General features: G+C 58.9%; 2 protein-coding genes across 10 annotated transcripts in view; one reads left to right on the forward strand and one right to left on the reverse strand.

Moving 5' to 3' along the window:
- Positions 1-571: 571 nt before the first annotated feature.
- ltap1 (lipid transport auxiliary protein 1) lies at positions 572-4,550 on the reverse strand. Its single transcript, XM_088620759.1, has 7 exons — positions 4,273-4,550; positions 4,021-4,122; positions 3,130-3,238; positions 2,420-2,473; positions 2,103-2,269; positions 1,648-1,706; positions 572-1,459 (listed from the first exon to the last, which is right to left on the reverse strand). Exons 1-7 carry the CDS (start codon positions 4,342-4,344, stop codon positions 1,255-1,257), a joined length of 768 nt encoding a protein of 255 aa, XP_088476885.1. The 5' UTR covers positions 4,345-4,550; the 3' UTR covers positions 572-1,254.
- A 1,762-nt stretch (positions 4,551-6,312) lies between these two features.
- Positions 6,313-17,981, forward strand: part of ubap2l (ubiquitin associated protein 2-like) — a 32,747-nt gene continuing 21,078 nt past the window's right edge. For 4 of the 9 annotated variants that reach the window (XM_088620743.1, XM_088620749.1, XM_088620745.1 and 1 more), the window contains exons 1-9: positions 6,363-6,531; positions 8,927-9,060; positions 9,825-9,902; positions 11,246-11,356; positions 11,569-11,740; positions 13,405-13,500; positions 13,665-13,710; positions 16,431-16,475; positions 17,617-17,726. In XM_088620743.1, coding sequence (XP_088476869.1) covers positions 8,971-9,060; positions 9,825-9,902; positions 11,246-11,356; positions 11,569-11,740; positions 13,405-13,500; positions 13,665-13,710; positions 16,431-16,475; positions 17,617-17,726 — 748 coding nt within the window. In that variant the 5' untranslated portion in view covers positions 6,363-6,531; positions 8,927-8,970. The other 5 variants (XM_088620746.1, XM_088620750.1, XM_088620748.1 and 2 more) reach the window with 2 other exon arrangements.

The following is a 17,981-nucleotide window of genomic DNA, read 5'->3' on the forward strand; positions in this document are numbered from 1 at the left end:
TGGGTGTTGGCTGACTGGATCGCGGTTTACAGGCTCTGTACGGTTTAAATCATCGCAGCTTTGATCCTCTGAGCGGCCTCCAGCTCTGTTCTTGTCTGCTGTTACGTCATCTGAGCCCTGTCCACACCTACCTTCCAATCTGGGATCAAGAAATAATCAGACTTGAAGTTACTGGTAGTTGGTCTTTACTGCACTCTACTGCGTTTTTACCCTGATCTCACGGGGCTTTACTGCACTGTACTGCGTTTTTACCCCTTTCATACTAGACTTTACTGCACTGGACTGTGATTTCACCTTGATCTCACTGGGCTTTGTGGCTCTGTACTGTGCTTTTACCCTGAGCTCACTGAGGCTTGTTGTACTTTATGGCACACCAGAAAAATCTTACACGGGCAGAGAATGTGTAGTTTTGCCTGATACAGGACCAAACCCCGCAGCTCCCCTCATCCTAACGCTAACGAGAAGCTGAAGTCTTAGTGTGGCGCTCCCTCTGGCGGCGGTCGACGGGAAGTGCAGTTTGGTGTGAAAAACACATTAAGGCCCGGGTGTCATGAAGGAAGACGGACAAGGATGTAGAACACCCTTTTATTACGCAATCCCTAACAACACGGTTTAACAAGCAGTAAACAAAGAGAAACCGCTGATGTCATGCAGCTATCTCTTTAAAAAAAAAAAACATTAGAAATACTGTGGCTTTATTCACTGTTTTAAAACTGAAGAAAAAATAACTTATTTTAACTACATAATTTAGATGTTATTTACAGGTTTGCGAGCTCTTCACTTCACAGCGTCGGGGTACTGCCAGGAGTAGGGAGTCCTGTATTCTATCCAACACAACAGAGATCTGTACAGACACTGACCCCATATCAGATCTGATCAGGTGGCCAGAAGGTCGATTTTTACACTGATACAGCGCCTTTGGTCGGGGCAGCTAGCTCCTGTCTTGTCAGGGGTGCCCAAGAACTATTAAATCCACAAGCACACGCAGAACAGCAGCCAGCAAACTCTGTCTTACCAGTCAGCACTGGAGTCTGAAACAGTCTCTCCCCTCCACCCCTCATGTCCCACTCACCGTAGTTCTGAAAGTTTCCACCAGGTAGCACTATACCCTCCCCTCCTTCCTCTCGCTTCCCCAGTCTGTGCAGTTAGGGGACACGAGACCCCACTCTCTCTCTACCCTCCACCCCTCGTTTCTCCATTCGCTGCAGTTCTGAAAGTGTCCACCGTGTGGCACTATACCCCACACGCCCACAGTCACAGTGTGCTCTCCAGGGTGTTGTAGTTGTCCTTGAAGCTCTTCAGCTCCAGGAAGTGCTTGGGCCTCTTGCTGCGCTGGCCCGAGGGCAGGTAGGTCACCTGGATGGTGGAGGCCGCGGGCGTCTCGGGGGAGCTGGTCAGGTCCTTGGCTGCGGACTGGTGCTGCTGGCTCAGGCTGGCGCTGCTGGACAGGGTTTTCATCCTGAGGGCGGGAGAGGGAGAGGGAGAGGGCGTGAGGCGGGGCTGGGACCTCATGTTGACACAGACTTACAGAACAGGCAGAGGGACGTGACCAGGACCAGCTGCCTGCTCCTTCAGCGCAGGAAAAGGCTGTGTCCAGCGTGATGGGGGGGCACGGACAGGGTCAGGCAGGGGGCCGATGATACTCACACTTCAGCCAGCTCCGTCAGGGCCTCCTGGTACTGCAGGAACTCCACCTCCCCGAACACCTGCACCACACAGGACAGCACTGTCACAGGCAACACGCAACACGGCACCACGCAGCCCAGTCACACGGATCACGGCATCCACACGCAACATCACACAGCCCACGGCATCCACACGCAACATCACACAGCCCAGTCATGTAGCCCATGGCATCGTCACGCAACACCACGCAGCCCAGTCACACAGAACATGGCATCGTCACGCAACACCACGCAGCCCAGTCACACAGAACATGGCATCGACACGCAACACCACACAGCCCAGTCACACAGCCCACTGCATCGACACGCAACTCCATGCAGCCTAGTCACATGGAACACGGCATTGACACGCAACACCACACAGCCCAGCCACACAGAACACGGCATCGACACACAGCCCGCTCACGCAGCCCGTACCCCTGTGCCGTGGCGCGCCGAGTCGTAGCCGTCCAGCAGCGTGTCGATGAGCGACCTGCGCCCCCCCTTGAACACGGCGTGGGAGCCCCGCAGCTCCAGCAGGAAGCTCTGGAAACTGCGGCCCGTCAGGGACCTGGAGTTCTTGCCCATCTCCTGGAAGGGGATGTCTGGCAGGCGGGAGACAGAGGGGGGATCGGGGCGGAGCATGGGCACTCCCGCTGGGCGGGCAGCGGGGCGAAAGGGGTGCAGGCGGCGGACAGGCAGAGAGACGGAGGGGGGGAGACCCCAAGAAGAGCGGGGGGGGCAGGAGGTCTCACCTGAGTCTCTGATGGCGTCCAGCGCCCTCATCCTGTAGAGGTAGTTATAGCACCCTGCAGACAGACAGCACACGGTCAGCCCTGCCCGTCAGCGCGGGTGCCGACTCTGCCCGGGACCTGTCCCAGGCCTCACCGCACAACGAGCGCCGCAGGGACGCTTCGGGGTTCAGCCTGCTGCACGCACACGCTCGGGCAGAGCGGAGACGCTCCCCGAGACTGGGGCCGACGCCACTGTGCCCGCTGACCGGCTGCCCAGCAGGGGGCTTCACAGCTGTAACCCGCTCGCTGCCCTGAGCCCTCCTCCTGTGGGCGTGAATGTGTGTGAGTTTGTGTGCCCGTGTGTACATGTTGTGTATGAGCTGTGTGTATGCTCTGTGAGTGTAGTGCTGTGTGTGAGTGTACGTGTGAGTGTGTATACATGCTGTGTGATAGTATGTGCTGTGTGTGTCTGTGTACAGGTTGTGTATGTGCCGAGTGTGAGTGTGTGTGTGTGACTTGTGTATGTGCTGTATGTGTTTGTGTGAGTGTGTATACATGCTGTGTGAGTGTGTGTACGCGTGAGTGTAAGTGCTGTGTGTGTGAGTATAGTGCTGTGTGTGTGAGTGTGTGTTCGTGGGTGAGTGTAGCGCTCTGTGTGTGAGTGTAGTGCTGTGTGTGTACGTGTAGTGCTGTGGGTGTGAGTGTGTGTACGTGTGTGTACGTGCTCTCACCGGCGGGTGTCCTCTGCAGCAGTCTCTCGTCCTCTGGGGACAGCAGCCTGGGCTCGTACTTCACGTCCTGCACCCTGGACAGCCGCGCATCGATCTCCTCCCGCAGCTCCTGCAATGTCCGCTCGTTAGCGCTAACGAACCCGCCGGCACACTCAGCCGCTCGCCCTGAGGACAGCCGGAGATGGAGCTGGGCTCCGGGACTCAGTCCAGCAGGGGGGCTGCTGTCTCAGGAGCCCTGGGAACTGGGGCCTAGCTGACCGGCAGCTCACCCCCCACCCCTCCCTCTCAGACAGACAGGTGGACATTCGGACAGAGGGACAGACAGGTGGACAGAGGGACACTCTCAGACAGACAGGTAGACACGTGGAGGGACAGACTCTCAGACAGACAGGTGGACACTCGAACAGGGGGACACTCGGACAGAGGAACACTCTCAGACAGACAGGTGGACATTCGGACAGAGGGACAGACTCTCAGACAGACAGGTGGACAGAGGGACACTCTCAGACAGACAGGTGGACACGTGGAGGGACAGACTCTCAGACAGACAGGTGGACAGAGGGACACTCTCAGACAGACAGGTGGACACGTGGAGGGACAGACTCTCAGACAGACAGGTGGACAGAGGGACACTCTCAGACAAACAGGTGGACACGTGGAGGGACAGACTCTCAGACACAGGTGGACACTCGAACAGGGGGACACTCTCAGACAGACAGGTGGACACTCGGACAGAGGGACACTCTCAGACAGACAGGCGGACACTCGAACAAGGGGACACTCTCAGACAGACAGGCGGACACTCGAACAGGGGGACACTCTCAGACAGACAGGTGGACAGAGGGACACTCTCAGACAGACAGGCGGACACTGGGACAGACGGACACTCACCTTGGGGGCGTTGTGACCCAGAGGTACATGCGGACCCCGGCGGGACTTCATGGCGAAGCGCATGATCTGTCTCTTCACGAAGATAAACAGCAGCACGAAGACCTGGAGGCGCAGACACAACGCGTCACCGACAGACGGCCACCTGCCTCCACACACACGCTAAGGCGCTACATATACCCACCAGCGCGCTCCCCGAGACACACGCCAGTCGCAGAATTGAATTTGATCATGAATTCAGCTGGGATCACTTACCAGGCTTCCGTACGCCATAACCAAAACAACATTCACTCCAGACAGCGAGTTACTGCTCTGAGCCTGAGACATCTCGGCACTTTTGTAAAACAAAGGGGTAAACCTCTTCAATGATCCTCAATTTTGTTGTTTTTGTGTCTCCCGTTGAAACTAGGAATTAGAACACAGTCAGAGGATGCGAACGCGATTCGTACATTTTACAATGTTATGCGCCGTCTTCCGCATAAACCCGGCCAACAAAGCCCGCAAATGGAACTGCCTTGGCGAAGCCGCCCTGTCAACCATCACATGATCCAGGACAAACAGAACTCTGCTCATTTGACCCTCGTCACATGACACGGGCTACCGTAAATCCGTCCATTTGCGCACATCCTACCGTAATGTCTTCCCGAACGTGACGATTTCGATCGGAAGTGTGTAAGCGTGCCCACAGTATTTGTCTGTTATGGAACGGACCACCTTTGCTAAACGCATACAGGACGGGGTCTGCGCACAGCCTTGCTGGCGGAAGTGTCTTTCAGTGCGTTTTGTGTTCTGTGAATAGGAAGGATTCTCCCCCTCGTTGGCTCAAGGCCTCGTTTCCTGGTTTGCTAGGCTTTAGCTAGGTGACAGGCCTCTTGCCCCTGCGGTGCTGTCTCCTGCTCAGGGGACTGCCTAGGGCCCCGAGGCCCCCAGGGGGACCCCTCAGTGTGCAGCACAACGTATTGTGACGAACGGCCAACATACAGGTGGTACGAGCCGGTAGCAGCGTGGCGATGGCAAGGCCCTCTACACCCCTGAGCGTAACAGGGAGATCGGCCGACGAACTCTGCCGGAAAAATCCCTGTGGAGTGATGCCGGAGGCCCGCGTTCGATCCTGAGGCGGGGCACGAGCAGCAATTACATTGCTGTAGTGTTTAAAGTTATGATTTGCTATAATTTTGAAGTCACAGAGGTTCTGTTTATCATTCTTTATTGTTACTAATTGGTCTTTTTTATTACTGTCAATGTTAAAATACACATTATCCTAGAAAAATCTGTGTTTCTTGTACTGTTTGTAACGTATTGTAACACTTACGGCCGACAGGTACTGTGTAAGAGCCGGCTTACCAGAGCAGGTGACGTCGCCGCCCTTCCCTGTGATAGCAGGACTACAGCCCCTGGGCTGTGGAGAGATCTCTCTTTGGCTCACCGGGCTGGGTCCCTGCTGAGTGATGCGGGAGTCCTGGGTTCGAGCCCCCGACGGTGCGGGGCTGACCTAATGCGGCAAGGGCGCCCGCCTGAACCCCGTTGCGTTACATTATGTGTTCTTCAGAGCTAGTTCATAATGTAATTGTTCTGTTGTGTTGGGAGCTGACAACAGTACTGTATGTGTTAAACACACCCCAGCTACAGACTGTATGACCCTCCCCCATCTGGAAAACAGTACCGGAGCATTCGGGCCCAGACTACCAGACTCAGAGACAGTTTATACCCCTGCACTATCAAACTATTAAACTCTCAGCCTCTCTCACCTACGATCTGAACCTCACAGTGCCTTCTCTCTTACCAAAGACTCAAACACACATTGAAATCTACCTCTACCTCACATGTCAAGAAGCTCACTCCCCATCATTTTCTATCCTTTATTTCATTCTGTGGATGTATGATTTTGCACATCTGATGTTGTTTTGCACACTGCCTGTTGTCTCTGTCTGTCTTATACAATTGTATTGTTGTTTTCTGTACTTACCGTCTGAGAGCTAGCTAAATAGCATTTCGTTATACCATATACCTGTATATGAGTATAATAACAATAAACTTGAACTTGACTTGACATAAAAGCGACCTGATACTCTCTGTGCAGGTATGGCACAGATGACTGAGCTTTGTCGTTCCATATTATTATTCCATTTTGTAAAAACAATCAAACAGGTAAGCACAGATCTTTCCTATCCGGCCACTTGCGGAAAATTCCCCATGACGAATGGCACCCGTGTCACGTGTTGGGGGAGAGCCCGCAGGGCAGGAAGTCACGTGATCGGGGTCTCCCCTCTGAAGCGGCGGTGTGCAGTCTCTTAACCACGTGACGCGGCTGACGGGGTGTCAGTGTGGAAGAGAAACAGGTAAACTCCGAGTCGGTCGCTTATTGTCTGCGCGGCTCCGGCGGTCTGCTTTTTTTTTTTGTATTTTTTTCCAAGGGTTGACAGGATCAGAGTAGTCCAAACCGAAAGCAAGCTGATTGTGAGACCGTTGCGTCGGTTCAAACGCTGAATTTTAGCCGCCGAACCGGGGTTTCTGGTTAGTAAATCGCTCGATATTTAATTTTTTTGTTGTTCGGGGCCTAGCGGCCTAGCTGAAGCCTCGGGCTTGAGTAGCGGCGGAGCCGGAAAAGCGGGGTCGGAAGACCGGCGTTGGTGGTGATTGTGTGCGTGGAGCGGAGGGGGGGTTGCTGTCAAACAGCGTTAAAAATACAGAGGTGGGACGGGATAAATAACAGAATCGGGAGGAACCGTTATTTATCTCGGCGCTGGATACCGACGAAGACGGGCGAGTGCGCCCTGTGGCTTGGTGTGTTATCTGCGAGTCGGTCTGGGGTGGCTGGTTAATGGCTGCTCCTGCGACCATGAGGTTGATCGGAGGCGAGGGGCGGAAGGCGATCCGCACGCCTGCCGAGATTATACCATGCGGGTCGTCTCCGCACGGCCGCTCTGAGCGGCTTTCGCCTCTCTCCCCCTGCGGTTTTCCTCGAGGAAAAAAGTTCGGGGAGACATTTGCAGAAGTAGGTGCGATCTCGCCCCTAGTCCGTGGACCGGCCCGGGTGTTTCTCAGACACACGGGTGGATGGGGAGAAGGGGGGGGGGCGAGTTGGTCGGGGAAAGAGAAATAATTCGGCGAATTTCTGATCCCGGAGGTAAACGAAATAAAATTAAAGGGGCTCCGCATCTCATATCTCCGGCTTATGGATAACATCCCGGCTCTTGGGTTGGGGGGGGGGAGAGTCCGTACCGGGTCTGAGGCGAAGTTAGGGTTATGAAGTGGGAGGCTTTTCTGTTGGTGTTTTTAATTGATTTGGGGGGCTGTACTCCCGAAGTTTCCACTGCGGCCTCTTCCAAAGTTGTCCGATTTCGCAGTTGTGAAGTTGGGCGTTTTTTTAAAAAAAAAACCGTCGCCTTTTCGTCTGGATAGTTTCGGTCTAGAAGGTGGCGCTGGTGGGGGGACTGCGTCGTAGCTGTTGCGTCCAGATCTAGTTTCTAGGTCTGAAGCAGTAAGGTTTTCTGTAGAGCTGGCCTTTCTGGGGTATATTTCGCGGAATTAGTGCTTTATTTATAACCCGCAGCCCGTTTCTTTACTATTAAGTCACTATTGAGATCAGTTGCCGTACAGAAAGCGACCGTGTCCGTTCGGACGGCGGTAAACTGGGTTAGAAAAGCGCTGCCTGTTCTCTCAGGGGGGCTGTTGGGGCTCCAGGCGGGCGACGCCGGGTCTCCATCTTCTTATTTTCAAACTTTGTCGACTCCTTGTGGGATTAACACCACCCTTGCGTGGTTTCTGGACCGAAAGTCGCGTGAGCACGTCGGGCCTCCGCGGGTTCTTCTTCCTGCTGTGAGAAAAGTTCAGGCAGGAGAGAGAGAGAGAGAGAGGGGCGTCTGTGTCCGTTTTTGATTTCCGTGAACGCTTTTGCGGTAGTGGTGGTCGTCGTTGTGTGTGTGTGTGTGTGTTTTGAACCGTCCCGCCAGCTCCGGCGGGGGGAGGCCGGTTCGGCTCCGGGAGCAGGGCGCCTTGCCGCCGGCGGTGACTGTTTCGGTTGTCAGCGCTCGTTGGAGACCGGCGCCTCGGCCTTTTCCGGGGAAACCCGGGCGGCGGGACAACCAGTACGAGGGAAGAGGCTTGGCCGCAGCTATTATATAAACGGCAGTTTGTTTGTTGTTGTTTTTTTTCCCCCCTCTCTTTCTTCCAGCAGCTCGGGGCTGGCCGTCTCCTTTCACCCTCTCTGGGATTTCGATGGCTGTTCAGTCCCCCCAGCAGCTTCGGTGTCTTTTTCTCTTGCCTGGGTTTTTGTGCTTGTGTCACACGGTCGCGTCCTCTCCCCCGTTGAAACCCTCGCGGGTGTGAAGTGGTTGTCCTGGCAACGCTTAGCAGGACAGCGCAGCACCCTGGAAGCTGCGGCTTGCAGGCCGTGCTTGTCCTCTCTCGGAGGCTGTCTGATCGCGATCCGGTCACGTCCTCCGCCTGGGCTCGCAGGAAGGGTACGGGGGCCGGGGTGCAGAGGGCCGGCCGAGGCTCGGGCTGTCCAGTCCTGACCCTGGAGGCCCCAGTGTCTGCAGGTCTTCCTTCCAGCTCGGCTGGGTATTAATTCAGGGGGACCTGCTGGCACAGCGGCTCCTCCGGTAGCCCCCCCCCCCCGGCTGTCCGGACCCTCGGGTGACGGGGGCAGGAGGCGACACAAACACGGCGACCCCGTGGATCGAGGGGTGTGGGAGGGGGGCTGACTCCAGCTGGTGGGGTGTCTCGGGTAGAAGCAGGGGGCCGGAGGTTGGGGTCCTGTAACCCCTGCACAGGCGGATGGGTGGGTGGTCTTGAGGGGCGGGGGGGGTTAGTCCGTGGGGCCCTGCAGGGCCAGACGTGGACGCCCGCTGCGGAGGAGGGGGGGGTCGCGGGCTGCTTTTAACAGGCTGTCTGTCTTGTGTTCCAGGTGTTTTTTTCCTTTGTAAATACTGTTATTTGTATATACTGTAAATGATGACGTCGGTGGGCAGCAGCCGCGCCCGGGGGAGCTGGGAGCAGACGCAGACACAGAGCCAGACGCAGCACAAGCAGCGGCCACAGGTACTGGTGGGGGGGGGGGGGGCTGGGCAGGTGGGGGGCCGGTGCTGGTTGTTAAGGGGGCCTGGGTGGTTGTCGGTGCGGCTGTGTAGAGGCTCCTCCCTGCGGTGAATCCGTGAGAGGAGCCGGCTGGGACCCGCGGCGTCGGCGCGCGTCTCTGGTCGGAACCCGGGTCGCGCGGTGAGCTGGCGGCAGCCGGGGCGTCCTGCTGAGCTCGCTGCTGAGGGACGGATCGGGATTTGAGGGGGGGGGGGGGTTGACATCTATTGGTGCCGAGTCAGAGTGGCCCAGGCGCATCGGTCCGCCGGCGGAGAGGGGCATCCCATCATGCATCTACACTTGGCCTGCTTCGGGCCTGTGCTGACTGTGCCACCTCAGCAGTGGGCAGCTCAGCGGGCCGCCGGTGCGTGTTCTCCCTGCTTTGAGTTGCTTTTGCCCTTTGTGGCCCCATGCCCCTGTGAGGGCAGGAGAGAGCAGTGGTCTGAGTGCCTGGTTGCACCAGTACCCACTGCAGGGGGTTAATCTGTGGTTGGCAACAGTGTCCCAGGGGTGCAGAGGGCAAGGGGCATTACTTTTAGCATCTTAATTCTTCAGAAAAACCTGGGAAAGTTCCAGCCCTGACTCAGGGCTGTGGCGTATCCCGTGGACTCGGGGTGGCCTGCTCTCGGCTGGGCTTCCCTTGGCAGGGCCTGATGGGGGGCTCTCCTGACTGGGATTGGTGACCCTGTGTTCTCTCTGGACCTCTTTCCTCTTCCTCTTCCTCCAAGGCCACCGCGGAGCAGATCCGACTCGCACAGATGATTTCGGACCACAATGACGCCGACTTCGAGGAGAAGGTGAAACAGGTGAGTTGTGGCCTTCCGCGCCTAATTTTGCTTTTTTCCTTTTTGTTCTGATCAGTGGTCAGGGGTTTTTAAGGATGCGGAGTTCAGTGTGAGGTCAGTCAAATACTCATCTGCACAGTAAGGCAGGTCAGGCTCCCCGTGCACAGCAGTCTGATCCGCTCCGGGTTTTACGAGAGTACCTTCTGCAGGGAATCCAATGGCTTGGTCTTTTTCTTGAGCTTATGGGTGTCCCTGTTTATCCCGGCACATTCCGCCTCCTGTGTCCAGGTCCTTTTGTACGAGAGTCCTGCAGCTGGTAAGACCCGGACCGGATCGGTTAGCCGTGCAGTCGGAGTGACCTGGTTCCTGTTGCCCCAGGCACACCAGTAAGGCCCTTCACAGCTCCCCCAGTAGCCGTGAGGGGCAAAAAAGAGTGTGCCAGAGAAACGCGAACGTGGGGGGTCGAGTCCAGATGCTTTCTCTCGGCTTCCGTCTGAAAGATGAAGCAACTTCCGACCCCCACATCCCTCCTGATCTTATCCCACCCCACCCCCCTTTCCTTTCTGGTTGTTCCCCGGCAGTGCCGTGCTCTTGGGGATCCCCCACCCCGAATCTTCAGAAAGCAGATCCAAGGGCTGACCTTGCCCTCCATCGCAGGGCATGAGTTAGAGGAGTGGGTAGGCAGTGATGATGGGGGCAGGGGACACAGGCAGGAAGAGCTGTGCTGGGGGATGCCTTACATCAACTGTTCCCAAAGATGAGGAGTGTTTTTTTTTTTTAGCTTCAGGAAAAAAAGTCTTGATGCCGAAATTGTTTTGTTTATCCCCTTAACTGAGCAAGATGGCGTAGGTGTGCTCCTTCTTTAGAAAATGATCGCTTATTAAAGCCGCCGGGCTGCCTCTCCGGCACCAGGGTCTGGCACCCGTGCGTTACACGGGAGAGGACGAGGCCTGTGTGTTCGGGCCTGGTGCGAGGGGCCCCAGGAGGTGTACAGGGGTCTTCAAACCAGCAGCACTTGAGGGTCCGGCAGAAGCTGTTAAGCCAGTAAAGAGCCGAGTGAGGTCCTCCAGGGCGGAGTTGGCGTGGAAAGCTGCAGACCAGGGGCGGTTCCGTGGGCTCGGAGACCCCTGGGGTCAGGGAGGTGGGGATGTGGGGGGAGGAGCGTGCACGGGCAGGCCAGGACAAGGTGCTCCCGCCTGGCGTCGGCTGGCACCGCCGTCTCGGTCAGGACGCCAGCGCGTGGGCGTCTGGAGGGGCAGGAAGGGATCGAATTTTGTTTGGGTTTTTTTTTTGCCGGCCCATCCGAGATGGGAGTCGATGCTTAAAAAAAAACCTGGCTTCATCGTTTCCCTCCCTCCCCCCAGCTGATCGACATCACGGGGAAGAACCAGGACGAGTCCATGATCGCCCTTCACGACTGCAACGGCGACGTGAACAGAGCCATCAACGTGCTGCTGGAGGGGAACCCCGACACCGTGAGTCTCGTGGGGGGGCGGGGGGGTTGTCGGATAAGCCAGGTTCCGTCGAACTCCGAGTTCCAGCTGAGGGAAAGGAGGCAAGCCCCTCTGGTTTCAGGGGTGTCAGCCTTGGCACCCCACAACTCTTAACCCCTGGCGGCTCCGTCGGCGGAGTCCCGGAGGCTTGGCAAGAGCCGCCGCCTGACGCCAGTCCCCCCGCTGTGCCGCAGGACTCCTGGGAGATGGTGGGCAAGAAGAAGGGCGTGTCCGGGCAGAAGGACGGCGGGCAGACGGAGGCCAGCGAGGAGGGCAAGGAGAACCGCGAGAGGGAGCGGGACGCAGCGCGCCGGCGCGGAGGGGCTCCTCCCCGGAGGGGCCGGGGCGCCAGCCGGGGCCGCGAGTGTAAGGAGACTCTCTCTCGATCTCTTCCCCCCCCCCCCCCCCCCCCCCCACCGGCGCGAGCGGGACGTCTGTCGTTAATCAGCTGATCGGTTCACTTCAGCCATTAATTCCAGAGGTTGATGTGGCTGTGTGGGATATGGGGGGGGTTGCACACCCCTGGGTGATGCCCGGCTGGCCTCACGTTCGCCAGGGCCTCGCTCTCGAACCGGCACGGCCACGGCCCTGCCGGGGGTACTGAGCTCCGGCTCCCTGGAGTCACTGAAGGGCTGGGAGCTGCCCTGGTGAAGACGGAGCTCAGGTGGAGGGGGAACCGGGCGCTGTTGGGCTGCTGCAGGGACCGTTTCAGTCTGAAACGTGTTCTCTGCCTTGCTGGGGCTGCTGGCCTTGGGCCCGTCCAGCCCCCTTAAACTTCAGGAGCCCCGAGTTGAATATTAAGGGAGATCTGGTGTTTCGAGCAGGGAGTCTTGGGGGGGCTGTTTGGGGCTGCCTGCTCCCAGAGCCCTTGAGCGTGAGTAGAGTTGGAGCTCGTGTCTCTACCTTCCTGTTGAACCCGTGTTTCCCTTGCCCCTGAGGGAGTCAGGTGTGATGTCAAGTTCTGGGTGGGCCTGACTCCCAGCACCTTGGGGTGGTGGGGGGAAAAAGGGGGCAGGCAGTCTTTACAGCTGGCACAGAGCTCACCTCTGTGGACAGCAGAGAGGTACACGCCACTAGTGGCCAGCAGAGGGCGCTCCGTGTATGGACACTCCATGCCGGGCAGTATTGGTTTGCTGATGTGCGCTTGGTTTCAGGTTGATTATCGGTCCCGATCGGGGTGAGTTGCCAGTGGGGGTGCTTTTGCACTGCCTGATGGGACGCTCACCTTTGACTCGCCAGCGTTGAGACGCTCTCCCTGGTCTCTCATCTCCTCTCGGGCTTTTCCGACACTGCAGCACACCAGTAAGGCCCTTCACAGCTTCCCCAGTAGTCGTGAGGGGGCGACAGCGTGTGCCAGAGAAACGCGAACGTGGGGGGGTCGAGTCCAGATGCTTTCTTTCGGCTCCGGTCTGAAAGATGAAGCAACTTCCGACCCCCACAGGACACCTGGCTGTTTCCGAGTCCTGTGACTCGGACCCCCTCAGTGAGTTATCAGGGAGGTTTGGAGTATTCATCAGGGCAGTGCATGGACGCTTATCGCTCTCTCCTACCCAAAGTGGTACAGGGGTCTGAGGCGGACCCCCGCCGTACCTGGTTCTGCATGACAAGTCTGCACCCTTTCCTCTCACACGGGGACCCCCCGGCGCAGCAAGGACTGCTGGGAATGAGGGGTCGTTGGCTGGTTGATGTGCCGCGCTAGGAGGTGTGGGCAGAGGCCTGGCCCAGCTGGCGGAGGGGGGAGGGAAGGCGCTTCCCTTCCCTGTTGGACATACTTTTAGAAACCCGATCTTGTGGAGGGCGGCCCTGTGTCTTGGTCTTGAGTTGTCTGGAGTTGGGGGGGCCCCCCCTCCCCGCACGCCAGAACGGTCCTGTTTTAAGCTAAGCTACGTGCATGAACTTTCTCCAAGCTCTGCTGTCTAGCCCCCCCCCCCCCCACTGGGCAGGAGTGATGCTAAGAACAGAAATTGAGCGGCCTTTCTGGGCTGTTTGTGGCCTCAGTGCAAAGCTTGATCTCTCTCTCCCCCCCCCAGTCCGCGGACAGGAGAACGGGCTGGACGGAGCGAAGGCAGGCGGGCCATCGGGCCGGGGGATGGAGCGCGGGCGCCGGGGCAGGGGCAGAGGCAGAGGTAAGTCCCAAAAAAAACCCCTCTCGTGTCCGTGAGTTCAGCGCCTCGGCTCTGTGTGGAAGCCTGTCCTGTGCTCAGGAGGGGGCTCGTGATGGGGCCGCGGACCTGAGTTCGTGCCGCTGGCTGCGCCTGGCTGACCTCTCTCTCTCTCTCTCTCTCGTCAGGTGGTTCCGGACGGCGGGGCGGCAGGTTTTCGGCTCAGGGGATGGGGTAAGTCAGGGCTCCGTCCAGCTCTCCGGGCAGAGGGTGGGAGCGAGACCCCCCCCCCTCGTGCAGCAGTGGGGGCTGCGGGCTCCGAGTCCGTGTGTCGCGAGCAGCGCTCCCGAGGAAACACTCCAGGGGCCCCTGTCTGGGGAGCGGCCCCCGCCGAGCGGCCCGCGGCCGTGCCCGTCAGCGCAGCGCCGCCACCGCCTTGAACAGGGCCAGAGCTGCAGAGAGGGGCTCTCGCCTGGCTCGGCCCGTACAGAGGTGCCCTCCGTGGGCTCCTGAAGCGGCTGGAGGGCTGTCCTCTCCTGGGACAGGCCCCCGAAACGGGCTCCTCCAGAGGCTACAGGCCTGGGGGGGGGGAGTGGCGCTGTGGGCGACTCCTGTGTGTACCTGGGCAGCCGGAGGCTTAACCCCCCCCTGCTCCTCCTGCCCTGGCCGGCAGGGACTCCAGTCCCGTTCGGGATGTGACCGGCTGTGCCGGTGGGGGGGGTGTCTGGAGAAGCACAGCGTGACAGCCTCACGCTTGTACAGCCCCCTCCCGCCGGTCTTGTTCCTGGACGTACCAGGACTGAGTGTTTCCTTGTGGGCGCTGGGCTTCTGGCAGCCCCATGGCGCGGGCTTCCCGGGCTCGGAGCTCGAGGACCCCGGGGCAGGCAGCGACGTCAAGCTGCTCGGTCCCCGAGCGGAGTCTCCTTCTCATCCCGATGCCCGTCCCGCAGGGATGTGCGAGGCGGCGTCGGTGCTCCCACGTGTCCCCCAACGCTTGGGGAATTGTTTTGGGGGGGGAAAAAAATTCAATTCCAGGCCCTGGGGGAGGGGTGTGGACAGACGGACGACAAATTTCCGACAAATTGGCTCGTGGTGGTAGATTGTTCTCCAGTGGGACGAGAGGGAGGTAATTCGAGTGGGTAGCTGCACCGGGACAAGTAAAGGTTTATTCCCACGCTGAAAAGAGAAGACAAACGGGAGAGGGGAGGGAGTTGGCTGTAGGTGGGAATCGACCAGCTTTCACTCCGAAGACCCTCCCAGGACTTCATTGGGGTGTCCAGCTGTGCGCCGACAGCGTCTGGAAATCTGTCCTCCAGGGGGCTGTGGGAGCACTGACCTCAGCCGAGTGTGGGGTGACGGCACCTCTGGTTTTGTGTTGTGTGTTTGTGCCCCTGCTTGAGATGCAGCTTTGGCTTGGTGTGCAGTTTAACCCCTTACGTCACGGTCTCCCAGTCCAGGTCCTCTCCGCCCCTGCCGCCTGCCAGGTTTCTCATCCAGCTGGGCCCAGTTTATTTCATCGGACCCCACGTCTCCAGTCCAGTGTTGCAGTTCTGGACGCCTCCAGGTTTAGTTTGTAACGGTAATGGGGATGGACCTGGAAGCTGCTAGTCTGTGGGAGTGGCAGAGTTAGCAAGGCGTAATCAAGCCAGTGGGCGTTGGGAATCTCCAGGACTGGGAAGCCCTGGCATGGGAGTTCGAGATCCGGAGACCCCGGAGCGTTCTCTTCCGGCTGGGAGATCAAGTGAGATCAGGGCGCTGTCCCCCGACCCCTGACCCCTGACCCCCATGTGCAGGGTGTGACTAGTCCCAGTTTGGGCTCCCGCCTGCCAGTGGTGGCTCATCAAGAGGGTTCTGCTCAAACAGTTCAGGTGAATTTTGGGGGAAAAACTGAGGACCTCCAGGAGTGGGACACCTGCCCCTTTCCCTCCCCCCATGTAAACCGCCCGCCTGCCCTGGGCGTCTCCCCAGCGCGGTGGCTGATGGGGCTGAGCCACACACCCACACCTGCCAGCCTCTCCGGGGGCCCGCAGCCTGCAGGCCGGCACAACTTCTCCGGCTGCCCTGGCCTGCCGCTTTCCCTTCTCCCCGTTCCGAAACCGAAGGCGTGCCTCGGTACGTGCGGATGTTCGCCGAGAGGAAGGCGGCTCTCGGGTCCGTTAGGCGTAACTTGAAATGCGTCCCATCCCGACGGCGGCCCCCCCCCTCTCCGCCGCGCGGGAGAGCCTGGGGCCCTGGACTGTGGTCTTGAGCGTGGCAGCGCGGGTGGGGGGGGGGGGGCTGGCAGAGCTGGGTCAGTTCGGTTTCTAGGTCCTGCAGGACCGGAGCTGTGCCAGGTTATCACATAGGGAGATCAGTCCTCCCCGTGGTAGTGAGGCGCACAGCGCGTCTCGGGGCTGGTGGGCTGGTGAAGGCTTCGCATGTTGTCTGCAGCACGCGGCTTAGGAAGCAGGGATCGGGGGACGGCACCGCCCCCGGCCAGACTGACTAATCGGGGTTGCCCCTGTTGGGGGGGGGGGGGGCGATGTGTGTTGCAGTAATGTCTGTGCAGCCAGACTAACCCGTGGGAGCGGTCCGCGTTGGCGTGGACGCAGGCGGGCCTGCCGGGGTGGGTCAGCTGCAAGGTTTTTTTTTTTCTCCTCCTGGGTGCTTTTGACATGCAGTGTTTTGTTCTTGAATTCCTTGCATGCAGTGGAACTCTGTGAAAATGTCGACACTCCTGTCCCACAGTGCACAGCCGTGCCTCCTTTAGGAACCGATCGGCCTCGGTATCTGGGACCGCGAGTATCCAGTGGCACATCATAGCCCAGAGCCATCTCCGGGCTCTGTACATGTCTTATTTCACTCTTAACTGAAAATTTAAACTTTGCCCCCCCCCTTGGACGACTCGTGCTGTTTTATTTTCACTCTGTGCTGCCCGGCCTGCCGTAATTTTTACATTTGTTTTTCCTCTAAAGCCAGATTGATAAGGGGTCAAGATATGATTTTTCAGGAGACGACGGGTGAGTATTGTGAATGGCGTGCCCCGTACAGTCCGACGCTCAGACACGTGGCCGAGCAGGGCAGAGAGAAGGGAGAAGTGGGGTGGGGTGGGGGGTGGGGATTGGAAGTGGGCGGTTTAATTATCGTGATTGTGTCGTCTTACACTCTGAGGAGAATTGAACAGCTGTTTGGTGTGCCTGGCTCAGTAGCTCAGCACGCTCAGAATTTGAGGGCGGGGTGTTCTAGGTCCTGGGGTGCTGCTGTGTGAGCAGATTGTCCCATCTAAGGTGTGGGCGACCCAGATTGGCTCTATTGGACCACCTTCTCCCAGCTCCCGGTGGGCGCTCTCCAGGAACGGGTCTCGGGGTGTCTCGCTCCTTAGTGTGACCTCGCGCCGGTTTGTGTTTTTGGTGTCGGGGGGGGGGGGGGGGGGGTTGGAGCGGAGCGCGAATCACGTGGACCCTTGGCATGACGAGGAGGGCCGGCCCCACTGCCCCCTGGGAACTGCCGAGCGAGGCGCTGTTTTGCTTTCAGGGCCACATCTCCGCCGTCCCTCAGTGCAGGGCGGACGGGCGTCAGAAGCTGTGGGGGGGAAGAGGAGGAGGAGGAGGGGGGGGGGGAGGAGGAGGAGGTGGTGGTGGTGATGTAGCTGTAGCTGTAGCCATAGCCATCTTGGCTCTCTCACCCCACAGGCCCTCGTGCTGGTGCCGTTAACGCCTCCGTGAGCCTCTACCGTCATGCCAAGTTAATTCCGCTTTCTTGCGTGCCGTGTAAGGAAGATGGCAGACCTTCTCAGATGCTGTTTTAGATCGAGTCCCTTTTATGCATTGCTGCAGTTTTTGGGGGGGTGGGGGTGGGTGGTGATGGGGCTTCTTGCTCGGCGCAATCAGACCTGCTAACTGCTCTCCCAGGAAAGCCAAGGGCCCTTAGAGGCGGCAGCCTGGTCTGGAGTTGATAGGAATCCCGTCCGCCACGCCCCCGCCATCGCCAGGGCGAAGAAGGCCCCGGCGGCCCGACGCAGCCTCTCGGGAGCGTGGGTTTTGTAGGCGGGCCTGTTTCCGCGGGAGAGCGGGTGTCGCGGGGCCGCTGGGTGGGGAGGAAAGGGGAGGGGGAGCGGGCTGTACGGTAACCGGGGCGGCCTTTTTTCTCTCTCGCCGGCAGGACCTTCAACCCCGCCGACTACGCCGAGCCCGCGAGCACGGAGGAGAGCTACAGTGGAGGCAGCAACACGTGGAACAACACGGGCAGCTTCGAACCCGACGACGGCGCCCGTAAGTCCCCCACGTCGGCGGTTTAAGAAGCGAGGTCTCCGTCTTCGACCCAGGGCCCTGCAGTCTTGTTCGGGGGGGGGTCGGCGGAGCTCTGCGGTTCACCGGCGGCGGGTTCGAGGCTGGGCACCACCTACTGGCCACAGAGCTGCACTGCTGAGGGTAGAACTGGGGTTCACCGCTCGAGTACAGGGGGGCCGCTACGAGCCGAGGTGTCGACGATTTCTAGCTCTTAACCGAGAGGCCGAAAGGTTTACA

Source organism: Lepisosteus platostomus, chromosome 26 (assembly GCF_059453375.1).
Source record: "Lepisosteus platostomus isolate fLepPlt1 chromosome 26, fLepPlt1.hap1, whole genome shotgun sequence".
NCBI classification, from domain to species: domain Eukaryota; kingdom Metazoa; phylum Chordata; class Actinopteri; order Semionotiformes; family Lepisosteidae; genus Lepisosteus; species Lepisosteus platostomus.

Excerpts from the sequence above, each read along its gene's own strand:
- ltap1 (XM_088620759.1), bottom strand. The coding sequence starts at position 4,344 with ATGTCTCAGGCTCAGAGCAGTAACTCGCTGTCTGGAGTGAATGTTGTT. Across the intron at positions 2,474-3,129 it reads GCTGCAGAGGACACCCGCCG|GGTGCTATAACTACCTCTAC; the intron begins GTGAGAGCACGT and ends GTCTGTCTGCAG. Across the intron at positions 1,707-2,102 it reads CGGCGCGCCACGGCACAGGG|GTGTTCGGGGAGGTGGAGTT; the intron begins GTACGGGCTGCG and ends TGTGTGGTGCAG.